Below are 25,683 nucleotides of genomic sequence, written 5' to 3' on the forward strand. Positions count from 1 at the left end.
GTGTTTGGGAAAGCTTCCAGGTGAATTGGAGTTGCGACTGAGGCGCTTAGATTTCTCTTCTGACATTGTGAGAAAGGTCGTGGGGAGAAAAAGGATTATTCTACGAACATGTCTTGTTGGGCTCGGAAGTAAGACTACCTGAGCATACCAGAAGCTAGTGTGCATTATAGGACAAATATTTCAAATAATCATTCTTAGGCCCTGCGTCTAGTTATTTCTCGTCTACTGCCAGAACGCCGTACTGGATTGCTGCGCCCACCACTCCAACTTCTGTGACATAGTTGTCCCACTCCTTAATCATCTCTGCCATTTTTTCCGGATATGTCTCACTCAGATCGTTCGTCTCCCCCTGATCAACATCTACCTTGTACAGCTGCCACTTCTCAGGTCCAAATGGTTTGGAAATATATAATGCCTTCCAATTGCCTTTGCGCACAGCTTGACGCCCAAACAGCTCCCACCCAGTAACGTGGTCTTTCTTGTGAATGCTCTCTACCTCTCCTTTCAAGTAAGGAAGCCAGGACGCGCCTCGCATTGGGTTGATGGTGCGTGATCGATAGTCCGGCGCTGGGTGCCTCACTCTCGCAAGCTGAAGAATTGTAGGTGCGATGTCCATCACGGTCGAGAAAGAGTGTTCAATACCACCTTTCCCAGCTGTTAGAGGCAGGTATTTCATAATCAATGGAACACGAATTCCACCCTCGCTGGTAAAACACTTGTACAAGCGTGATGGGGCGGTAGCGGCAGACGCCCAGTGCGGCCCATACCAGGTATAAGAGTTATATCTGCCCAGATTTGACAGCGAATTGTCGTAGTATTTGGCAATATGATCAAAAACATTTTCTTCAATGACGGGAACAGCTTCTAGGAGCATTCCCTCGGCGCCATTATCAGACATGAAAATGACAAAGGTGTTATCCAACTCGCCAGAGTTCTGTAGGTATTGGAGGATCCGGCCAATTTGCGTGTCCATACGTTGAACCATAGCGGCGAAGATCTCCATCGAACGGCTTGAGAATTGGCGTTGCTCAGGATTCAGATCAGCCCACTGCCGCGACATTACGCGGTCCGAAACTGCGATGACTTGATGCGCGACTGTGTCGTCAGGAATCAGACCAAGACCTTTGAGACTCCTAAGACGTTGCTGTCGAAGAGCTTCTGGACCGTCGTCATAAATTCCGCAGTAGTCATCAATGTCTTGTTGAGGAGCTTGTAAGGGCCAATGCGGCGCCGAAAAGGCCAGGTAGGCAAAGAAAGGCTTGTTTAGGTTGTCGTTGTGTGCGGACCGATCTTCAAAGTATTGCAGTAACTTGTCTGCAAAAGCATCTGTTGAGTAGAAATCTTTGCCCAAGTCTTGTGGTCTTATTCCTTTGTTACCTTCCACGTAAAAGGGCCTCGTTGTGCCTAACATGCGCGGCAGTGACTCGTTGTCCATAAGCTGAGGCTCCCAGCCATAATGGTTTGCCGCGCCCTACAACGCAGTCAGTCTCTCGCTCTTTCGAAATATCAAGAGGAATAACATACAGGAAGTAAACTGAATGATCGGTCAAAGCCGCGCGCACAAGGATATCGATCCGGGGTCAAACCCAGATGCCACTTTCCAGACATCAGAGTGTGGTAACCGGCATCTTGGAGAAGCTCTGGCAATGCTACCACGCTGTCATTCAGATAGCCCTCATAACCGGGCTTCCCCCTCTGAAACTCCTTCAAGGATTCTGCCATACTGCCGATGCCAGCGATATCTACATTCCGACTGTCAGACAATGTCTCCTCTCGGTCAATGAATGGGAGTCAGTATAGGGGGGCTACATACGATGGTCTGTACCACTTAGCAGCATGGAACGACTGGGTGAACACGCAGCGGCAGCATGGAAATCCGTAAAACGTAAACCATTCTTGGCAAGGCTATCAATGTGGGGAGTTTTGATCTCGCCGCCGAAGCAACCAACGTCTGAAAAGCCCAGATCGTCAGCCACAATTACCAGGAAATTGGGTCGTTGCGCCATTTTGAACTTGGCATACAAAGATAAATAAAGGTGAGCAACAATGCCGGAGGAGTCACCATTCTATACTTATAAATAGAATAGTTACTGCCCGGTAAGTTGACTAACCCTCCAGCCAAAGCCCCCACCAATCGGGCGTGTACTCCTTAGTTAAAAATTGATAGCCCCCTATCTCCCCTATCTCCCCGAACCCTGCCATTCCCTGCCATAGCGGGGAACGATTACAGTGGGGACGAAATGCCGAGGCCAAGATTAGAACCCTTTACTTCCTTTGGATTACCAGATTTTCTCCAATCAACTCTTGTCGGCAAACGAGAGCGGCAATCCACTATTTTGCCTTGCGAATGGGCGCTGGCTCCCTCTTGGTCCGTCTCACCAGTGCCGCCGCCGGTAATACAATAGTAGTAGGGCCATCGGTAGGTGCGGACAGCTATGACGACGCATAGGTCGCTCTCTAGGTGGCTAATGTAGCTAATCATGATCATCACTGCCCCATGCTGACTGAGCGGCATTCATGACTCGTGAGTTAACTCCCTCAAAACCCCCGTTGGTACAGAGGCCGACAATGTGATTGGAAAGGGTGACGGCGAACTGATGTGCAAGCCCCAGCATCCAAGGGGAGCGGCATACTCGGTGCATCAGGCACCCAATCCCAACCCCAATGGGGTGAATTTCCGCTATATCGATCGACTTGTGATTCTTCAAGCGAAGGTAGATAATATTCTGGCAGGGCAGACCTTTGGTGGTCGTAATCGCACATGGGGCATAGGGTGTTTTTGTCGACGCTGAGATATTTGCATTCAGGGTAGCTTGCTTGGCGTAATAAGGTCAGAGCTTGAGGCGAGATTTTCTTTTAAATATGCGAGAAATGTTGTGAATATGTGTCAATCCTGACTTGATTTCTCCTCTAGAGAATTTTAGCGGTAATATTTGCATCCTGAAGCTTCCAGAATAACTTCAACTTCATTAAAACTACCTATATTTCCCTATAGTCTCTGCCCTCAGTCGATCAACCTTTCTCTTACTATTCTGCTCCTCTCCTTAAATTGGTCACCGGTCGAGCCCAAAGTGGTGTCATGGCTGAGCGGGGTGACGAATTGTCCTACAACGACGTTCATCATCGCTATTCCCCTACCGGATGGAATACCTGCGAGCATGCCAATTGCCTATAGTAGATATAGGCTCGAGCTGCCCAACAAAAAGACTCTCTAGTGTCGAGAAGAAGGCAGTCAGCCATCAGCCTCAAGTTTCCCGGCGCAGATTTTTGGGTTTGAAGCAAATGTACGAGGAAGCCTTTCAAACGCCCATGGGTCTTTTTGTTGGGGGGCATCCAGATTCGATTCATGCTCTGGGGTATCTGGGTTGCCCGATTCAACTTTCCGCTCGTCATTCGCATCCGAGGCTACCTTCATTCTTTCAAGCTATGAGATCTAAAAGGAAATCTCGAAGCAGCAGGAATGAGAGGAAGTAAGGGATAGACGAAGAAGTGTAGTAAGAGAGTGACAGAGAGAAAGGTAGATGGAAAAAGAAAGGGTAACCGATGGCACATAAGAGTCACTGAACAGGGCAATACCGATGGACAGGGCCTTATTTAAAGAGAATGTAGAAAGAAATATAGGAAGATAAAGATGTAATTCGTACTTACCTCATCATGAATTTCAAGAGTCCTCAGCTTAGCTATATTACTGCAAAATGGAGGAGAGTGAACGCAAAGGCCCGCTCTCCGTAGGCCTCAGCCAGGATCCAGTAGCGGAGAACCGGCTCTTGGTACTCCGCTAGTCCACTCTTTCGTAGGAAGATCTACGCCGTATTTCGTATCATGAGTGATCGTTCCTTAGCGCACGTGGTAATATTTATTGTCTTATTTCAATGGCCGCTTGGGTTGTCAAGTTTGTACATGACGTCCGTGTTCAATTCTTCCTCACCAAAATCTCGATTTCCACCGTCAAAGGCTTCTTCGGACATGGTCGGGTGTTACAACCATGTCTTTCACCCCTCTCGACAGCGGACCAAGCCCCGCTGACCAAGTGATCATGAAAGAGGGCGACACCTTCAATTCTGTACTGGAAGACGAGCCCGTCGCGCGTGGGGAGGACAGAGCCGAACATGAGGCTCTCGCGACTAAAAAGTTGGCCGTATGCTCTTAGAAATAACATGGAGTCATCTTGACTTGGCGAGTGTTGGCCCTATTCTAGTTCGACCGCTGCCGTTATTAAAAGGTCTGACAGGACCCAATTACAGGCTCAGAGCATTGCACCAAATACTGATGCTTTGATGGCCAACAGATTAGACCCTATGACAAGCCCAAACCGTAAGACCTGCCTCCTAATTTGACTTTTGTTCCATAAATAAGTGTATCATCTCTTAATAAATTTACATTAAATTACTACATGAGTCCGCAACATCGGATTCCACATCAAACCCTGCATCAAACTCCGCATCGAACTCCGCATTAAACTCCGCATTAATATCTCGCCCTGCAATGGGGACACGGGATCCAGCTTTAACCCGACACCCCGAACCCGAACCCGAGTATCTTATGCGCGGAAACTATGCCTCTAGGCAGTTGTAACCAGATGAAGGGAACTTAGTTTGGACGCGATGTGTGCTCGGATGATGGCAAAAGTTTATAAATACAGCTCTCCTTCCTTTTCTTCTACCGAAAAGATATCCCACCCCCTTTATATCTTCTATAACCGCAATCTATCAACTACAAACCGCACCAATGTCCCCAACTATGTCTGGAGTGTCTGGTCTCCGTATAATTGTTGCCGGGGGCGCGTCAGGAGTAGGAAAAGCGCTCTCGCAACTCCTCGCAAAGCAGGGCGCTAAGTTGGTGATTGGCGATGTTAACATCAAAGGAGCTCAGGGAGTTGCCGACGACATCGTGGCTCAGGGCGGCTTTGCCGTGGCCATCTATTTCGACTTGTCTAAAGAGAACACCATCAAGAACCTTATGGACGCCGGCGCTGAAAAGCTTGGCGGTCTCGACGGACTTGTGAATATGGGCGCCGACCTCCGACCCGAGACTATGGGACGAGATGCCCGTATTGACGATATGGACACCGATGTTTGGCACCGTACCCTTCAAGTCAACCTTACTGGCTATGCCTTGTCAACGAAGCATAGCCTTCCCCATTTCCTTGAGCAGGGAAAGGGGAGCATCGTGAACATCTCCTCTATGGCTGCGTATGGTTCGCAGCTCACTCGTCCCGCCTACGCCGCCTCCAAAGCTGGTGTCGAATCCTTGACTCGCCACACTGCCGCCGTCCGGGCTCCTGATAACATTCGCGTCAATGCTGTTGCCTTTGGTCCTATTGCAACGCCGCCGATGTTGGAGGCGGCCAAGCAACCTGTGGTTCAGGAGGCGTTGGCAAGGCTCCCACTTAGGCGGATGGGCCGACCAAATGAGGCCGCGCAGGTTGTCGCATTTTTTCTTTCCGATTCCTCATCTTATGTAACGGGACAAGTGCTGGGAGTGAACGGCGGGTCTAATTTGATTAACAATAAAAACAGTACCAGTTAGTCTTGTTGCTCTTTTTTCCAATATAAATAACTGAAGTTTTAAATATATTATTCTTAAGCTATTATAGATATTAAACTTTTTAATTTAGCTATATTATTAAGTAGCTTTTTAAATATATTGTATTTATTTAATAAATAAATACTATTTTTATTATTAATTTTATTAATACTTTATTAAATACCAGTTTATTCTTAAGTAAATAACTTTTAAATTTAATAATTAATATAAAATACTAATTTAAATTATCTTAACTTAATACTTAATATAAATTAAAAGGAAATTTATTTATTAAAATTTAATTTTAATACCTTTTTATTTTATATTATTTAAAAGTTTTTTTTAAGTACTATTAATATAAAAAAGCTATAAATAGAAGAATAAAAATTATAAATAAGCTTATTTTATCTTTAGTATATAGATATCTAACTTTTATAATACTTAAAGTTTAAAAATTAAATATTATTTCAAATTAACTAAAGTTAGATAACGTACATGATAAGCGAATGTCCCAGACAAGCGAATGTCCCAAAATCCCTCAATCTCTCTTTCTTCCATTTGATCAATTAATTTACCACCACCAAACATGTCTCAATTTAATAAAGAGGCTAATATCCTTCTTGCTCTTCAAGCCCTTCAAAACAATCCATCATTAAGCATCCGACGCGCTGCATCAATCTACCATATCTGCAATAAAAGGCTAGGGCGCCGCCAGAAAGGCATGCAGTCTCGACGCGATATTATCCCTAAGTCACGCAAGCTATCCGATCTAGAGGAACAGATTATTATTCAATTCATTCTCGACCTAGATTCGCGAGGGTTTCCCCCGCGACTGCGTGGTGTTGAAGAAATGGCTAACCGACTGCTCGCTGACCGCGACGCGTTACCTGTCGGCAAGCGCTGGGCTTCTAACTTCGTCAGGCAACAACCAAAGCTCAAGACGCGTTTTTTTCGTAAATACAACTATCAGAGGGCCAAATGCGAAGATCCAACCATTATTCGCAATTGGTTCCGGCTTGTAGAGAACACAATCACAAAATATAGTATCGACCTAGCCGATATCTACAACTTTGATGAGACCGGCTTTATGATGGGCATAATTACAAGCAGAATGGTCATTACAGATACAGATAGGCATAGAAACCCAAAATCAGTGCAGCCTGGAAATCGGGAATGGGTTACAGTCATTCAGGCGATTAATGCGGAAGGCTGGGCGATCCAGCCGTTTATCGTGGTTGCGGGCCAATATCACCTCGCCAGCTGGTACCGGGAAAGCAACCTCCCGGGCGATTGGGCTATTGCGACGACTCAAAATGGCTGGACCGACAATGAGACAGGTCTTGAGTGGCTCAAGCACTTTGACCGGCACACAAAGAATCGATCGACCGGTCGCTATCGTCTTCTGATCCTCGATGGGCACGAAAGTCACCACTCAGTCAACTTTGAGAAATATTGTGAACAGAACGATATTATTACACTTTGTATGCCACCTCATTCGTCTCATCTACTTCAGCCTCTTGATGTCGGGTGCTTTGGGCCGCTCAAAAAAGCCTACGGTCAAGAAATTGAGCAGTTGATCAGATGCTCTATAACCCACGTTTCAAAGACTGAGTTCTTTCCGGCCTTTTATGCCGCCCACCAAGCCGCCATGACGGAGAGCAATATCAAAGGGGGTTTTCGAGGGGCCGGACTTGCTCCTTTAGACTCAGAAAATGTCATATCAAAGCTTGATGTGCAGCTACGGACTCCAACACCGGTTGAGGAGGAGGTCAGCCTCCCTGACCCTTGGGTCTCGAAGACCCCAAAGACAGTCCTTGAGGCCAGCTCGCAGTCCGAATACCTCAAAAGACGAGTTAGGAGGCATCAAAGCAGCTCTCCGACATCTATCCTTGAGGCGCTCGAGTCATTTTCTAAGGGAACAAAGGCAATAATGCATCAGATAGCATTATTGAAGTCTGAGAACCAGATCCTTCAACAGGCAAATGAGACCCTTAGTAAGCGGCGCAGAGCGAAAAGAACCCGCCTACAGAATAGAGGGAAGATGACTCTAGATGAGGGAAGGGATGAGATAGATCAGAGAGACGTTAATGCGCAGGTAGTAGCTGAATCATCGAGAAGTAGTGGTCGACGAAGGTCGGCGCCGCCGAGGGAAAGGCGCTGTGGAACATGTGGAAAGGCTGGTCATAATGCAAGGACCTGTCAGGCTATAATTGAGACCTCTGGAGAAGAGTATAGCGATTAGTTTTAATTAATTAATTATATTGTTGTGGTTTTATTGAGGTTTTAACTTTAGAGGTTAGGATTTTTGGGACATTTACTTGTTTGGGACATTCGCTTATTATGTACGTTATATAAAACTTATTCTTTTTTAATAGAAGTTAAATATTCTTATATTTATATATATCTTATTTAAATACTTTAAAAATATTCTTAAAAAGAGTTTTTATTATTATTCTTATTATATTTAAGTTAGAATTTAAATTTATATTTAAATTTATAATTTCTACTATTCTTTTAACTGCTAAAATAGCTATTTATATATATTAAATTATATTTAGTTATTTAAAATAATAATATTAAATAGTTATATTATTTTTACTTTTTAAATATTTTAAGTTTAAATTTTACTAATTTTATAAAAGTAAAAAATAAAAAATCCTTTAATTTTATTAAATTTACTATTTTTATTTAATTTATATATAATAGCTTTTAGTATTTTATAATAAAATTCTTAAAGTTTTAAAGTTAATTTAAATTAAAATTACTTTAAATAATAAATACTTTTTCTTAATAAGAGAATTTAGTATTTAAATTTACTGTATTTTTATTATATATATATTATAATTACTAAGGCTTAAGTTTTAAATTTTAAGCTACTTTTTTTTTTATTAAATTTTATCTAACTTTTTTAACTTTAATTTTAATACATATACTAAAAACTTCTATAACTTAACTTAATATCTTAAGATTTTTAATATCTATAATATTTTATTTTTATTTAAATTCCTTCTTTAATTAGTACTTTAAATAGTTAGTATTTATACTAGCTTAATATAATATAATAACTTTTAAAATTAGAAGTTATATTTTTTATAGCTAATTTTTATAAGAAATATTTAGCTTTTATTATTATTAGTATTTTTAATATTATTAGCTAGGTTATATAATATAGCTATTTTTATTTAAATAAATATAATATTAATATTAATAGCTTAACTTTTTTATAAATTAACTTTATTTTTATTATTAAGAAATAAATTATATTTAAAAATAGCTAATATAATTTTTTAATTTCTATTTAAATATTTTAGATAATATAATAAGAAATTTAAAAGATTTCTTTTTCTAAGAAATTTTAAATAATTATCTAGCTTATATCTTTCTCTTTTATTTTAAAATTTTTAATAGAATTTTATATTATATTTAGTTTTTTTAGCTTTATTTAATATTATTAAATAAATTAAAGTTATATAATAATCTTAAATAGTAAAAATAAATAATAAGTAATATATTTAGTACTAAAAGAAATAATAGCTAAATAATAAGATTATTACCTATTAATCTTTACTTAAAGCTTTTATTTAACTTCTTTAACTTTAACTTTATTATTTATAGTTAATAATCTTAAAATAGTAATTTTATTCTAAGCTATAAAATATAAAAAAATTAATATCTTCTATTATTAAGAAATTAACTTTTCTTTTAATACTTATTTTATTATAACTAATTTTAATATAGTAAATTTTACTTAAGTAGCTTTTTTTAGAAATAACTTATTATATTTATATTATAAATTCCAACTTTAATATAATCTTAAATTCTCTTAAAATTTAAAAAATAAATTAAAAAGATAGAAGCTAAATTTCCTTTTAAGCTTTCTTAAAAATTTTTTATTTAAGTTATTACTATACTATTTATAATATTTAAATAGAAGCTAATAAATTATATTAGCTATTTTTAAATACTATTTACTTTTTAATAATAAAATTAAAATTAATAAATAAGAAAATTAAATTCTTATTTATAATTTTATTTTATATATTTAAATAGAAATAGCTATTAAGTAAGAAAGTAAATAGAGGATACTAAGAATATATAACTACCTAAAGATAGAGTTATAATAACTGTAATAATATTATATTAAAAAGGTTAGATAGGGTTAGGTTTGGGGTCTGGATAAATTAGATAGCTGGGCAAGATAAATAGCTTTTTTAGCTAATATTATTTAATTAAATAAACCTTTAATAGATTCTTAAAGAATAGGTTAAAAAACTATTAATTAAAAAAAAGATAATAAGATACTAGAGGGATAATACTTATATTCTATTTAGAAGGTTCTATCTGAGATTTTTTTAATTTATAACTCTAGTAGGTCTAGCTATTAATTCTATTTAATATAGTATTTTCTATTAAAGAAACCTACTAATTCTAGCTCTAGTAGCTATAAGTATTCAATTAAATAATCTTTATTCTTAAAGATTAAAAAGCCCTAACTTACTATACTTTATAACTTAGCTAAAAATATTAATAATTTTAATTTAAGAAGTTAAGTCTTTTTTTAGAATATTACTAGAGCTTAATATAATTTTTAATTTTAAAAGCTATTATATTATATTAAGTTAGTATAAATACTAGCTATATAGAGTACTAGCTAGAGGGGGAGTTTAAATAACTTAAATTTTAGGGTATTTTAACTTTATTTATTAAGATTAAAATTAAAAAAGTTAAATAGAATTTTAATTAAAAAGAAAAAAGTAGCTTAAAACTTAAAATTTAAACTTTAGTAACTATAATATATATATAATAAAAATACAGTAAATTTAAATATTAAATTCTCTTATTAAGGGATTTTATATTATATTAAAATTTAAATTTATATTTTTAATATATAAAAATATATATAATAAGAATCTTATAATTAATAGTTAATATAATAATAAGTTATTTAAATAAAGTTTATTAAAATAAAATAAATATTAAAAGAAAAGTTAATTTTTTAATAATAAAAGATTTTTTTTTTATATTTTATTATTTAAAATAAAATTACTATTTTAAAGTTATTAATTATAAATAGTAAGATTATTAATTATAAATAATAAAATTAAAGTTAAAGAAGTTAAATAAAAGCTTTAAGTAGAAATTAATAAGTAATAATCTTATTATTTAGCTACTATTTCTTTTAATATTAAATATAGTATTTATTATTTATTTTTATTATTTAAAATTATTATATAGCTTTAATTTATTTAATAATATTAAATAAAATTAAAAAAAAACTAAATAATAAATACTTTATTTATTAAGCTATTAATTATCTTAAAAAATAATTATATACTATTTTAAAAAATATATATAAAATACTCTTTTTTAAATATTTTAATAATAGCTTAATAACTTTTTATATTATAATTAATCTTTTTATAAATTTTATAATATTTTTTCTTTAATTATACTAACTTTCTTTAATTATTACTTTTTAATAATTTAATTTATATTTATATATTAATATTTACTTTTAATAAAAAAACCTAATATTTAAATTTACTATATTTTATTATATATATATTATAGTTACTAAAGCTTAAATTTTAAGTTTTAAATTACTTTTTCTTTTTTATTAAAATTCTATTTAACTTTTTTAACTTTAATTTAATAAATATATTAAAAACTTCTATAATTTAATTTAATATCTTAATATCTTTAATATTAATAATAACTTAAGTTATTTAAATCTCCTCTTTAATTAGTATTTTATATAGCTAATATCTATACTAACTTAATATAATATAATAGCTTTTAAAACTAGAAGTTATATTAAGTTTTAATAATATCTTAAAAAAAACTTAATTTTTTAAATTGGAATTATTAATATTTTCAGCTAAGTTATAAAATATAGCTATTTCTATTTAAATATATAAAATAAAATTATAAATAAGAATTTAATTTTCTTATTTATTAACTTTAATTTTATTATTAAAAAGTAAATAATATTTAAAAATAGCTAATATAATTTATTAGATTTTATTTAAATATTATAAATAGTATAATAATAGCTTAAATAAATTTTCTTTTTTAAAAAAGCTTAAAAGAAAATTTAACTTTTATTTTTTAATTTATCTTTTAAATTTTAAGAAAATTTAAAATTATATTAAAATTAGATTTTATAATATAGATATAATAAGTTATTCTTAAAAAGAGCTACTTAAATAAAATTTATTATATTAAAAATTAATTATAATAAAATAAATATTAAAAATAAAATTAATTTTTTAATAATAAAAGATATTAATTTTTTTAATATTTTATTACTTAAAATAAAATTATAACTTAAAGTTATTAAGTATAAATAGTAAGATTATTAATTATAAATAATAAAATTAAAGTTAAAAAAGTTAAATAAAAGCTTTAAATAGAAATTAATACGTAATAACCTTATTATTTAATTTTTTTTTAGTATTAAATAAAGTACTTATTATTTATTTTTATTATTTAAAATTACTATATAATTTTAATTTATTTAATAATATTAAGTAAAGCTAAAAAAACTAAATGTATTAATATTTATTTAATTAATTATATCTTTTTTTTTATATAGAGTTATTTTTATTTATTTTATAAGTAAGTTTATTTTATTTTATATTACTTATTAAAAGCTTTATTTAACTATTAAAAATTTTAAATTTTAAACTTTAATAATACTATTTTATATATTATTATTTTTATTTTCTTAAAAAATAACTTAAATACTTTTAAAATAAAAGTTAAAAAGCTATTTTAATATCTTTTAATTTATTCTTTAAGATATTTAAATTAAAAGTTAATAATTAACTAAATAAAGCTATATAAGTTATTATATTTTTTTCTTTTTAATTTCTTATTTTATATAATAGGATATTAAATAATTATAATTTATTTATAATTTCTAAGCTATATTAATTTTAAGTTTTTATATTTTTTTATATTTATAATAATTATTCTACTTATAATAATATCTATTATAAAGCTAGTTTTATTAAAATTATAAATATTAATAAAAATAATATTATATTTTATAATATATTTACTATAAATATAAATTAATTATAAATAATAGTTAGATTTTTATATTTAACTCTTTAATAATTATATTTATAAAAAAAATCTTTAAGCTTTAATTATTATTTAATAAAATTAAAAGCTTAGTATTTACTAATAGATAATATATCATAATTAGTAAGCAGTTAATTAGCTATTTCTTTAATATTATATAATTATAGAAAAAACTCTTATAAATTTAAATTAAAAGTAAATTAAAAGATAATTTATTTCTCTAAATTAAATAGCTTTTATAACTTAAAAACCTAATTATATTAAGACTATATATCTTTTTAATAGTAATCTAGCTTTTTATTACAGATTTAATAGGTTAATACTATATATTAAATACTTAATAATAAGTTATTTTAAAAAGCTTAAAAAGTAAGAAGAATATTTATCTTTTTATTAAATTAAAATATATTTAATAGTTAAGAATTAATTAATTATATAGAAAAAAAAGAAATTAAAAGATTTTTAAAATATATATTTATCTGGGATATATACTTATTATATATTATATAATCTATTAGAGTATAAAGTTATTTCTTTCTTAAATATTTCTAAGCTAAGATTTTTTAAATAAATTTATATTATTCTATTTTTAATTTTTTCTAAGCTAATAAGTAAGGAAGTGAGCAGAGGACACTAAGAACACACAACCCGCCCAGAAACAGAGCTGTGATGACCGCGATAGTGTTGTGTCGGAAGGGTCGGAAAGGGTCAGGTTTGGGGTCCGGATAAATCGGATAGCCGGGCAAAGTAGATAGCTTTTTCAGCTGATACCGTTTGATCAAATGGACCTTCAATAGGTCCCCAAAGAATAGGTCAAAAGACTGTCAATTGAAAAAGATGAGATGCTAGAAGGATCATGCTTGCTTTCGCAGAAGGTCCTGTCCGAGACCTTCCCAATTTATGGCCCCAGTAGGTCTGGCTACCGGTCCTACCCGATGCAGCATTTCCTGTTGAAGGAACCCACCAATCCTAGCCCTAGTGGCTGCAAGCATCTGATCAGATGACCTTTATCCCTAAAGACCGGAAAGCCCCGACTCACTAAGATTTTATAATAAGTTAAAGTCTTTTTTTTTAAATTTTTTTTAAGCTAAGATATTTTTATATTAGTAATTATTTTATTAAGCTTTAATTTAATAATTATTCTTAACTTTAATAATTTATATTATTAAATAGTAAAAAAATATAGAACTAGATTTATTTATCTATAATTCTCTTACTCTATAACTGGTGTTATTTTTGTTTTATTCTGATAAAGTTTTGTCCTCTAAACAGCCCGTCATCCCTGACCCCAAAATCTCTATATGAGAAGTCGTTGGGTTCCAAGGTTGCGATTGAAGTACTACTACGGGGCATCGGGGAGCTGGTCAACTATCAACGCAAAGCCAACCAACTCAATATAGGGCCAAGGTTAATCAACTCAACGGAGGAAAAGCTTATTAAGCAGTCAACTCACTCAATTGAAGGCTGAGGTTGGGTGGATTGCGTTGATCGCCACCCTGATTTTCAGGGAGCTCATAAGTAGTAAATCGACAAATAAGCAGCTTGCCTCTTAGTAATATAATTGTGACTGGAGTGTGTTGCGCAATGCATGTACTTGTATCTCTCTCAACCACCAATGTCAAAGCCGCGGGTTATGTCCTCGTGGCTGCCTTTGATGATGTCCCTTCAAAGTCTAACTACAGGCAGGAACAAGCTGCTATTGTAGCCTTTGCCAAACCAGATTTTAACTTCTCCAAAGCTGTGAGAAGGGCCTTTGAATTGAGTAAAGTTGTCTGGATTCGTGAAAGTGGTGCCCTTCACAACCAGATGAACTGTTTCCCCGGCTTTCCATACTGTACTGGCTGGCCATAGCTCAATATTCACCTCGACAATATCACTCGGCCGCAGCCATTGCCGTCTTTCATGGAGATGAACAGGCCTTTCAGGCACACTGGCAGATTCGTCAAGCTCACGATGGGAGGCTCGTAGCCATCCATAGGTGGCAGCCGCCTCCAATTGCTGCGTCGAGTGGTAAAATTTAACCTCTTCTCCGTCTGTGTCAATCTTTTGAAGAGCGACAAACAAGTCAACGTCTGGGAAGTGCATTGCCTGGATGAAAAGTTTCACCGCTGCATATCCTGTGATCTCGGTGGTCTGATCAACCACGAAATCAAAGGTTGCGGCTGAGTCAAGCTTGTGTGCATCAAATGATACATAATTCGGATTGCAGCTGTTGACATCCAGTCCCTCATTAGCATGAAGCCTCCCACCCTCTGCTAACGTGTACTCAGTTATTTCTGATTGAGGAGGAAATGTAGACACAAATCTTGGACTGCTTTGGGTGGCGGAAATTCGAACATCGATTTCGACCTTTGGCCAGTCGTTCACTCCGTTCTGATCGCCCTTGAGATATCGGTCCCAAAACTGGTGTTGCTTCTGAACGTTCTCCTCCTTGTAGAATTCACTCCACTCACGACCACTCTATTATCTTGATAAGCAATTGCAACGTCTCATTGTTAATAACTTGTAGCGCAGCGGTGCTTACGTGAATCCAAAGGTATTTGTCTTTCGACGAGAACTTTCTCCAAGCTTCAATAGTGCCGCGTAGATGCAATCCGAGTGACGACCATCCCGTAACGGAAAACACCGGGATGACTATTAGACTCCAGTCCACAACCTTGGAACGCCAATAATCGTCAAAAAGTGGATGCTCAATGCTTGCAACTGCATGGTCTTCACTTTCTGAGAGGCCATTTCCGGTCATGTTCATCCAAAAATGTTGGAAAGGCACGTTGGGGATTCCACCGGGACAATTCACCTCACGATAAAGGTCAGAAATTCCTTCCCAGATGAGAAGCGCCTTTAAGTGTGGTGGTTTCAGAACGGCTGTTTGATACGCTGACATAGCGAAGTAGGACACGCCGCCTCCCCAACCCACCTCACCAGTACACCTATCATTGTTAGCTAAACCATCTCGAGTAGCATTTTAAGATGGAAACTGTCCACGTACCATGGCTGCTGAGCTACCCATTCGACGATATCATATCCGTCTCGACCTTCTTCTGGAGAAAGATAGGTCGCTCTTGCACCCTCTGACCACCAAGTGCCTCTTGGGTCAACGCAAAGCAGAGAGTAATGCCATTCACCACACCATCGCAATGGATCAGGAAGCTCCCAGTTGGTATACTTGCTGAGCTGAGACCAATCTACCCCCATGTTCTGAAATCTTTCTCGAGGTACTGCACCATGCTTGCCAAACGGAGCGAATAAGATAATTGTTGGTGACTTTTCAGTCAACGTAGGATGTGGTTGATACAAGTCGGCGTAGAGAGTGATACCGTCTCGCATCTTGACGGCAATGTCCTTCTGCAGGAGCACATCCCCGCCATCGAGCTGAATAGTTTCGCGTTGTAACGGTGGCGCATGTTTCAATGGTGCTGACACCTGGCTCAATACTCAGCAGAAATTTCAATTACAATACACATGTGTCAATACTTGCCTGTTCAGGATGAACTGACTTTCGGAAGAAGGAGGATAACTCATGCGTGTGGAGCTCCATGACTATATTTGGGTTTTCACCGTCACAACGCAATTAACAATGAATGTGTTCTGGTTCTTGCTCACTCGGATTCTCCAGTTAAGACTTATTTGTTTTTAGGAGTCCAAGAGATGAGTCGCCATAAATACAGCTTGACCCGGATTAGTAATTAGTAACCAAGAACTTGAGCCTTCCAATCGGAAGCCATCAATCATCTACAAATCGGAACACATGCTTCGGGGCTCGGAGATTCCGAGCCGACGGCCTAGAACCGGAAGACTTGCAATTAAACATCCAAAGCCGTAATTGAGGGGGCTCACCTCCGATTGGGCGCAAGTATGAGCTAACACTCATTTTGGCCTAGCCTAAACACTCATGCCGCCTGTATAATTTACCCTTGAGGTTTGAAAACAGCTCTCTGTCTTATCGCGCAGCACGAGACTTCGAAGACATAACTTCCCGCTGTTCATTCCACCAACGTACCGGTCATAAGCTGAACTATCCTGGTATAAGATCGGATGACTGTAGTATATATGCTATGATTGAATTTGGCTGGGTTGCGGCGGCTCAACCCTATAAGCAACGCATTCGAGAATGCAATAAATATTAACAGTAATTTTTTATTTTATCGCGGTGTCTTGCTAGAATACGTCCTGAACACCGCCATCCGGCTCAGAGTGACTTACTCCTCCCGTGTCCCTATGCTCCAGGATTCCAAGTGCACGCGGAGATCCGGGCCTGTTCTACTACCCCATGATTCCCCGCACTTTGCTTCGGATGTGCGAAACCTTATTTTAGGAGATCCTGGGGTAAAGATCTTAGGTTCCGATGAAACCGTCCTCATTGGTTGGAGTATCAACCAGCTCTGATACATAAACTCTCATGTTCTGCTGCATCATCAAAAATACTCGCCTCACACTATCAGGCGAGATTCCGAATTCCATCCCGCAAACAAGCCTTTATCATGTCTGAAATCAAAGCTGAAACCTCCCAAGCAGAGCATGTGGATTCAGTGGACAAAACCACCATGGACGCGACTTTCCGGGCCGACCCCATCGAAGAGTCGTACAGGCTCTCTATACGCACGTACCTGGCACTTTTAGTCATGGGCCTTACTTGGGGCACCTGCACCATGGCAAACATTGGTCCCTCAACCACCTACAGTTTTGCTGTTAATGCACTTGGGGGCTCTTCTATTTCTTCCTGGGTTCCGAATGCTGCTTTGTTTCCTCTTATTGGGCTCCAGCCTGTTTGGGTATGAAAAGCCACGATACCTAAAAAGGATTCTGCTTCATGAATATACTGATTCCTTTGGGCAGGGCACTCTATCCGATCGATTCGGTAAGCGATGGCTTATTGTAGCGGGTGGTGGCCTCGGAGTCGTCGGAAATATTGTTGCGGGAACCGCAAAGTCTGTCGAGGTCATCATTGTTGGTCAAGCTATCACTGGCACGGGCTCCTCACTCTTCGTCAGTATCTATGCCGAGACTCCATGTTCTTCCATAATCAAGCAATCTGACCAAGACCTCAGCTGTTGGTCATTCCCGCTAGCATGGAGATCGTTCTCGCAAAACACCGAAGCTTCGCCCAAGGACTGATGGGGACCATCAACGGAATCCTCGCTATTGTGGTCTTGCTCGTGGGTCAGTTTACTCTAATACATCCACCGCTATCAAAGACATCCACTAATGTAAACGATCACATCAGCTGGCGCCTTTGTCAAAATGTCCCCCTCGGGTTGGCGATGGGTCTACTACCTGAATGCTATCTTCTTCGGCACCTGCGCAATCGGGATCATCACCGTGTATAACCCTCCACCTACCCGGCTTCGTCGAGAATTGAGCACAAAGACGGCCTTCAAGTCTGTTGATCTAGTGGGACTGGCGCTACTTGTGTGCGGAGTTGTTTTGGTTGTGACAGCACTTGTCTGGGGTGGACACACCTATCCTTGGAGCGACGCTAAGGTCATCTCGTTATTAGCCGTTGGCTCTGTATCCTTTTTTGGATTGGGCATCTACGGTTGGTGGTTCTACTCCCAAAATAATTGGCTCGTATGAGACTAACTGCAGCATCTACAGAAACTTACGGGCGCAACGATGGCCTCCTTGACCATAGGTTTCTCGAGTCGCGGAACTTTCTGCTTATTCTTTCAGTGTCATTTGTCGATGGAATGCTGCTCTATGGAGTAAACGCCTTTCTTCCTCAGGAAATTGCCGGTCTCTTTACCCACGACCCTATTATGATCAGCATCTATCTTGTGAGACCATCCCTGAAATGGATTATTATTACGAATAAATGCTGACATAGTTATCGAAGCTCCCGCTGAACGTCTGCCTCATAGGCGGAATACTTGGCTCGGCGTATATCTTGGGGGTCTACAATAATTACCGAAGGATCCTCACCGTCTCCATGGTATTGATTGCTGTGTTCTGTGGTCTTCTCGCCTTGATCACTGCATCTCGACAAGCCATGATGCTTGTCTTTACTGGTCTTATTGGTCTCGGCATCGGTGTCACAACAGTAGTACCAGTAGTTGTACTTACCTACGCCGTTCCTTCTCATCTGCTGTTGGTTACGCAAATTCCAGCGAGCAAGTTCTTATGCTGACTGAAATCACAGAGGAACTGCCGGGACCCTACTTGCCTCAATTAGAGCGCTGGGTGGCATTGTCGGTATCACCATTTTCGCAACTGTCCACGGTAACTACATAGCAGGTAAGACTTGGCTCCTATTCATTGCACAGTTGAGGCTAATCTACGAAAGCCCACCAAGCGCCATCGATTGCAAGCGCGGCCATCGAAGCCGGTCTACCAAGCTCATCTGTCGAGGAATTCGTGACAAATTTCCTCTCATCAGGTGCCACTGATATTTCTAGTATATCTGGCGTAACCCAGATGGTGATTGTCGCAGCAGAACATGCATTGAAGCACGTTACAGCGAAGTCTTTTGAGTTTGTGTGGATCGCAAACGCGGTGATTGGAGCCGTCACAGCTATTAGTAAGTACCAGACTATTCTTGATTCAGCCGACTTCTAATACGACCTACAGTGACTGTTTTTCTGCTGCCTGTAGCTGCTAGTATGACGGCTCATGTCGAAGCACCCTTAGAGGATGGAAAGCATCGAGAAAAGATTTCACCAGAGGAAGGGCTTGGGGACGAATAGTGAACTGGGATGAATGCGACCGTGGGAGTTGATTTATATAGGAACCGGGCCATGGTTCAGTCATGTTGATAGTAGGCTAGGACGTTGTTGCCAGTCTTGTTCCTGGGTCTGTTTAATTTGTCAGTTGACCAATTCACGGTGGGGTACCAGCTAAACAAGCCATTGTTGCTCGTTTTGTACCTGCCTAGTTGTGTTTCTGGCAGCGTAGTTTTCTGTTTTTCTTTTCTTCTTGTCTTGTTTGTCTTACATAAGGTCACCAGTCTCCTCATGGGCAACGAAGTCGGAGCCTTCTAACCCTAAGCATACATAGTTTGATCGTTGGTAGTAGCATATTCAGCTGGTATTGTGCATGCCATAGTGAATAAATATTCTTAGGCTTAGTGCATGCCAAATATTTCTTATTAGAGACTATCCTGTGCAAATTCATTCCCAGTAAAGTCCGTGGTCGTCCAGAATGCCGTGAATGCGCTATCGAGTTCTGAAAGCACGGTGTACACCTCCCACGTCTCCGTTGCCGTCAACCTTTTTTTTCTCCTGTCAGTCACTTGTATAATGTTTCGCTCGCTTCGGGGGTGTGAGGAGCCTACTGTTCACATTGTCGCGTATTACGCATAATTTGGCAAAGAATAGAGAAAGACTCTAGGCAACAATTGCTCAGCTGAGAATTCTCTATCGCCGAGAGGAGAGGCGCCAACGATTCTAGCTCCAGGAGCATCTCTAAAGGCGGACTCTTCGGGGCGCGTATGATCGATATCCTAGTCTTAGTCATAGGGCGTGAGATGACATAAAACCCCTCACAGGAAAAGAGGGGGCCGGAAGATCGGAGAGAACACACATCAATACGATCATCTTTAGGCTCCACTATCGTCTTGATCATTATTGCCCTAATTGACTTACCCGTACCGGATCCAATCCACCCGCCATATTGACACAGACCGCAGCGGCAGGCTCATCTGCGAACGCTTACGGCCACAATCTACTTCTCTTATTCTCGTTCCCCCCTTCTACCCTGTCCGGGACTCATTTCGCTCGCGCGTCCTAGCTGTCGAATTACCAGGTGAGAGCTCCTCTGGGATCTCTACAGACGCTGTCGTGTGTCTAAGGGTCACCACTCCCTCACCCCCAAAAGGGGCGACAGGGGGTTTAGCGGGTGAAAGGGACGAAGAGGAAGAAAACAACCCAAAATAGGTAGCCTAATAGGGGACCGATAAGGAAGATATAAGCTGCCCGGACCGCAAGGAAGGTCGGGTTGGCAAGGCAGGAAGGGCGATCCGGGCAGAAGACGGCGAGGACCCGTCAGGGTCGGTGTAATCAATAGAGTCTGAAAAGGGAGGAATTCAAAATCTCTTATCTATGACTCTTAAAATGTATATCCTAGAGGGAAAAATCCCAAGCCGCTAGCTAGCAGCTTGAGGGCCTCTTACACCCCGCACGGGCCGGGTTCGGGCCGGATTCAGCAGGATTCAGCAGAGACCAAGTTTGACTAGAATCCAACCTAGGCCGCTTCAGGGGCCAGTCTGTCTGTTCTGCAAATTGTGTGGCACCGACCGTGGCGTGCCGGGTGTCTGGTGCTCGATTGTCATATTTGATTAGTGTCCCTCTCGATATACTGAGAAGACCTCCGGGCGCTAAACTCCACGCTCTCGATCGGTGGACATGGGTATGACCAGTCCGACTTGATATGTTGACGCTTGAGCGGTTGTCTGCGATCAAACCTGACTCCCTCCTCTCGAAGAAGAGATTTCAATTCGTCCTCAAACCCTAATTCCGGCTTTCTTGGCACCAAGGATGAACTGCCACCAGAGACAAGGAGAAAGTCCGTCCCTCTTTTGATAGAATCCGATACCAAAGGCTGGTTCAATCTCCCCTCAGGAAGTCCCGCCCCACTCTCGACGTTAATACCAGAACTTAGGCTGACTGACCCTGTGATCTTTGGGACGCCGCCTGGATCTCTTAGCCCACGCCGCTGGAGCATTGCGTCCTTGATCTTAGTAAGGCGAGCGACTCGCTCCGTATCCGAACAACTTGTGGCATGGAAGTTGAATATACGACTAATGCGGGCAACGCGATGTGCATCAAAATCGAATGGAAGCTCATCATCATCGCAATAGAAGAGCTCGACGTCCTCGTAGTAAGGGCAGGTCGCCATGACTCTCCTCAGTCCTACTAAGGTGTGTATGGCTAGCCACCTATGAGGATCGAAAGATCTCCCTTGCACACTACCGTTAATTCGATTTCGAATGATGCTTGTAATCTCGTCCGTGCGAAGAAAATCCTTAGTTGTCCGGTGCAGGTAGTGCACGGTTGACTGCAAATAATGCTGCCGTGCTGAATGAGGCCACAACTCGTATGGCTGTAACAAGTCGCACCTTGCCGCCTCTTCTTCCAACCCCTCGACAATGTTGGCGCCAAAATCCGAACTGCGTAGTTCCAGGAGTCCTGCACACTGGCTCATCAGTCGAAGATGCACCTGATAGCAACGCGCTAGCCTAGTCTCTTCGGATATGTCTTCGAGAGGATTGGACTCAGAGTCTCCAGAGTACCAAATAGTCAGCGCGCTCGGTGGCTCTTGAGCTGCATTGATAATGGCGAATATTTTTGACGACCTTTCCCAGTACTCGATCCCCACTCGATCGAACATGTGCCTGTACAATCGTTCAAGATCTCTGGGAAGCTCGTCAAGTTTCCTCTGGAGGTCCGAGAGCTCGTCGCCATTCCGCAATCCTCTGATCAAAGATTTCACCACGAGTCGTACCCAAAGAAAAACACCCTCTGCTTTTCGTACGATGGTCAAGTAAAAGTCCGGCATTCGATCCATATTGGCCTGGGTCATGGTCTGCATGAGGTGTGACCGGTCGAAGGAATCTACGACGAACAATCGAATATCGTCATAGGTAAAATTCTGCAACTGTAGGGACGGACATTGTCCTTTGCCGAAATGGTTCTCGAAAATCGTCCAAGGCCGGGTAGAAAGACATATCTTCAAGTTGGATCTTTGGCTTGTCCGCTTCAGTAACTCCACCAGGTTTTCCAACTCCTCTTCCGTAGCCTCGTACTCGTCAAGACCATCAAGGAGTAGAAATAACGTCGTTGTCGAGGGAAACTCCTCTAAAGTGGCGTGGTATAATCGAAGGAGGTCATTTCGACTCCACTGTAGACATTCCTCTTGAGAAATTTCATGTATGACCAGAGCAGTTGCTTTTTCATGCGCAAATTGAATCTGCCGTTCTTCACTCTCTTGCTGTCCCAGTCTTTCCAGGTCTTTGGTCCGCTTTTCCCTTTGGTCGATCCGGGCTGACCCAAGCATTCCAAATGCAATAGAGCTAAGGCTACTCCATTGCTTGGAGCACACAATCGGCAGGAGGGCTTTCGCATGCGCCAAGATCCGGTATAAAATCGTTCTCAAAAGGCCATTCAGGGAACGCTGCTCTGGCGATCCGGCAGCCCAGAAGTAGAAGCTGGCTTGTAAAGTGACTCTTTTCACGGCCCCAGCACTGTTCAAATGGCGGCTCAATCTTGCGTCATCTGCGATGAACCTCATGAGAGTCGACTTTCCAGATCCAGCTTTCCCATTAACCCAGAATATCCCATTGGCACTCTCTAACCAATCAACGAATCCAGGTCCAGGCCGATCAAAGATCCAGCCAAAGGTGCTCTTGTGCGCATCGATAGTGCTTTTATGGGCAATCTCTATTCCACGATATCGATCGTTTATTGTGTCGAACTTCAATGAGTTAAGAATGCCTGAGAAGCGGATCAGCAAGAGAGTACAGAAATATAGTCTTTGGATCGTTACAGGTTTCTGTGATCTGTTCAATCTTTCGATTGTATTCGGAATCACGTGAAGTCGTAGAGACGATAGCGCGACAATCTTCCAGCTCTGGGCTCAGTTACTATCGTAGTGGCCTAAGCTTGCCTAAGGTAATGTCACTTACTGGCACTTCCATAGGACGCTTGTACATCTCGGACCAAGTCCCCAATAGTAACTGAAATATCTTCAACTCCCTTGGTCTTGACCATTGCGCGGTGATCCGCGTTGATAGACTCAACGATCTCCTTTGACCATCCGAGCTTGGCAGAATAATCGTCAACGACCTAACGTAAGCTGTCAGAAATATCAAGACGAGTATCCTAGAATTCAGATAACACAACCTTTGAACTGAATCCTTTCAACCCTGTCATCGAACATCCTTCGAGAAATGAGTGAATTTTGATTGGAAACTCGTCCAGAAGTTTCAAGAAGTCTTCTTGGATAACATCGAGAATTTCCGCATCGACTTTGAGGTTATTAAGAAGCTTCGAGTTGGAGTCCATAAGCGCAACCTTGGCTAGATTTGCAGCTATTTTACCCCATCCTACCATGGTGGATCCTCGATGTGGGGTGCCACAGAAGACTACAGCCTGAATGCGACGGTGGCATTCCGTGTATTTGTAGTGCAGGCTAGTTTGCATCTGCCGCATTGCCTACACGTAGGAGTTGTCAGAGGAAGGTTGTCAAGGATCACCACGCAATCATACCCGTTTGACAACTAGCCCACCAAGGCTGTGAGCGACGAATATTATTGGGTCCTTAGATTCCATCAGCACTCTGTCTTGCGTCATGAAGGGGAGACACTAACCTTATTTTTGAGGCCTCGTTCTACTTTGACCATCAAGTCTCGGCCATGATCGGTGACGCTGTTCTTGTCGTGACCCCTGAAGAAGGCGATCACATCCGCATCGTAGCCGTACGTCCATACTCTCGCCAGAGGCGCTTCGTGAGGAAGCTTTTCACTTGGCCAAAAGGCTCCTCTAGAGCTCGAGGTTTCTTGTGGATCGTTCTCCACGGCAGGCGACGCCTCGGCATTTGTGCCACGGGGGAACCGCCAAAAACTGAACCTTTTCCTTTGTTGGCCAACAGAAGCATTCTCGTCAGAGCACTCCCATGTGTGCCGTGGGTGACCCCTGAGTCCGTGAACAAATATGACACTTGCGAGAATTAGCACCGCAAGTTTGCATTCTGGGACTAGACCTTGAAAATCGCTTGCAGGGAAATAGAACTGACTTCACCGTTGGCTGGCTCGGCTGGGTATCCGTATCCAACACGCCAGGGCCGGGAAAGACACAAGTCAATCCCGCCCTATTGATAACGAGTTGCGACGACCCGAGGAGAGTCATTTTCGACCTAGTTACGAGTTTAACGGCCGAATATAGTGTAGTGAGAACTTTGACCGCGGGATCAGCCCCGCATACGAAGTGCGGGAATTTCGTGTTCAGCTGATTGATGATTGATTGTGTCCTACTCGGATATGGCTGTTCTTTAATCCGCAGTCATATGGTCTCTCTCATATGGCGATATTGGGGCCAAGGATGACGGGGTGTTCAGAGAACAAAAGATTTTCAGAACAAGATAAAAATAATATGACATATAGAGCGCGATAGCTGTAGCTGAATGAACCTAGTCCCATATTTTCCACTACCCGGTGACATGAGTTATTGGAGTTTGGAATAATTATCGGATTGAAGCTTGACGAAAGGCTCGCTGACATAAGTAAGTCTTGGCTCAAAGTCTTGGCTCAGGAAAAATCGAAAGTGGAATAGCGCGGTCCCGCTCGAAAAGTCTTGGCTCAGAAATATTCAAGAAAGGAATACCCCATTGTGGGGCAAGCCGCCTGCCAACCTCGTCCCGAGGTTGGTCCGAAAACCCGGTTTAATGCATGTCAACCACTTTGGGTCCCTTAATGCTGTGAAATTGACCATTTCACGATCATGATCTTTCAGGCTTTGCAACATAGTCATTGTAGAAGGAATGTGACTGTAAACTAGCTTATTGGAAAGCCCCGGAATAGTTGAAAATTGTACATTTCAAAGGAAATAGCAGAAATCGCATTTTTGACCTCAATTGAGCTGCCCGTTCTAAGGGGCCTATTTGTACTGCCTGTTATAACCCTGTTATGACGATGTTGCCCTCGCAACCACAACAGCCTATTCCTCACGGAATTCCCTCATAACATTCTTAACACGCTGATAACCCGATATCCTTGGTGTTGTGACGGGAAGTTGTGGTGATGTGAGGTTATCGTCATCGAAGTCATCGGCTAGATCCAAGGGATCCAAGGGCGGTGAGGAAGTTACCCCCAACGGAGTTTCTGCACCCGGAAGATCATCGCCGCCTAGGTCATTGAGGCCTATGAGTTCGATATCATCATCATCGTCTTCAAACGGCCCGATGCAGATGTGATACGCCTACACAGGGACGCTAGCAGTGCCTCGAGGTCATCAATGGCCGTGTGACCAGTGCGAGAACGAGTGTAGCGCGGTCTTCTCGCCCGTGTGGAGGTATGCGCGACTTCTACGAGAAGAGCTCATACACGTACAGCTGCTGCTGCTCAAGGTGGACCAACTCTCG

The 25,683-nt window shown here is 39.8% G+C and overlaps 5 protein-coding genes across 5 annotated transcripts; 2 read left to right on the forward strand and 3 right to left on the reverse strand.

Moving 5' to 3' along the window:
• Positions 1-211: 211 nt before the first annotated feature.
• On the reverse strand, positions 212-2,006 carry BGZ61DRAFT_476808 (arylsulfatase; the record flags this gene model as incomplete). The annotated part of the gene is made up of 3 exons (XM_046248835.1): positions 212-1,471; positions 1,525-1,742; positions 1,814-2,006. 3 exons carry the CDS (start codon positions 2,004-2,006, stop codon positions 212-214), a joined length of 1,671 nt encoding a protein of 556 aa, XP_046106422.1.
• A 2,734-nt stretch (positions 2,007-4,740) lies between these two features.
• BGZ61DRAFT_476809 (short-chain dehydrogenase/reductase SDR) lies at positions 4,741-5,529 on the forward strand (the record flags this gene model as incomplete). The annotated part of the gene is made up of 1 exon (XM_046248836.1): positions 4,741-5,529. The coding sequence occupies one exon, from the start codon at positions 4,741-4,743 to the stop codon at positions 5,527-5,529; it is 789 nt and encodes a 262-aa protein (XP_046106423.1).
• An 8,602-nt stretch (positions 5,530-14,131) lies between these two features.
• On the reverse strand, positions 14,132-16,224 carry BGZ61DRAFT_388323 (Alpha/Beta hydrolase protein). The gene is made up of 4 exons (XM_046242781.1): positions 16,094-16,224; positions 15,605-16,038; positions 15,140-15,545; positions 14,132-15,075 (listed from the first exon to the last, which is right to left on the reverse strand). The coding sequence occupies exons 1-4, from the start codon at positions 16,151-16,153 to the stop codon at positions 14,281-14,283; spliced, it is 1,695 nt and encodes a 564-aa protein (XP_046106424.1). The 5' UTR covers positions 16,154-16,224; the 3' UTR covers positions 14,132-14,280.
• Positions 16,225-17,096: 872 nt separating this feature from the next.
• On the forward strand, positions 17,097-19,295 carry BGZ61DRAFT_349593 (major facilitator superfamily domain-containing protein; the record flags this gene model as incomplete). The annotated part of the gene is made up of 9 exons (XM_046240157.1): positions 17,097-17,387; positions 17,452-17,601; positions 17,664-17,775; positions 17,840-18,151; positions 18,211-18,389; positions 18,449-18,699; positions 18,785-18,846; positions 18,896-19,129; positions 19,180-19,295. 9 exons carry the CDS (start codon positions 17,097-17,099, stop codon positions 19,293-19,295), a joined length of 1,707 nt encoding a protein of 568 aa, XP_046106425.1.
• Positions 19,296-20,586: 1,291 nt separating this feature from the next.
• On the reverse strand, positions 20,587-24,554 carry BGZ61DRAFT_213997 (uncharacterized protein). Its single transcript, XM_046238041.1, has 7 exons — positions 24,340-24,554; positions 23,915-24,263; positions 23,814-23,864; positions 23,448-23,759; positions 23,231-23,390; positions 23,092-23,175; positions 20,587-23,039 (listed from the first exon to the last, which is right to left on the reverse strand). Exons 1-7 carry the CDS (start codon positions 24,450-24,452, stop codon positions 20,875-20,877), a joined length of 3,234 nt encoding a protein of 1,077 aa, XP_046106426.1. The 5' UTR covers positions 24,453-24,554; the 3' UTR covers positions 20,587-20,874.
• Between the last annotated feature and the right edge of the window lie 1,129 nt (positions 24,555-25,683).

The sequence above is a fragment of the Ilyonectria robusta genome, assembly GCF_021365365.1.
Source record: "Ilyonectria robusta strain PMI_751 chromosome Unknown BGZ61scaffold_7, whole genome shotgun sequence".
Classification (NCBI taxonomy): Eukaryota; Fungi; Ascomycota; class Sordariomycetes; order Hypocreales; family Nectriaceae; genus Ilyonectria; species Ilyonectria robusta.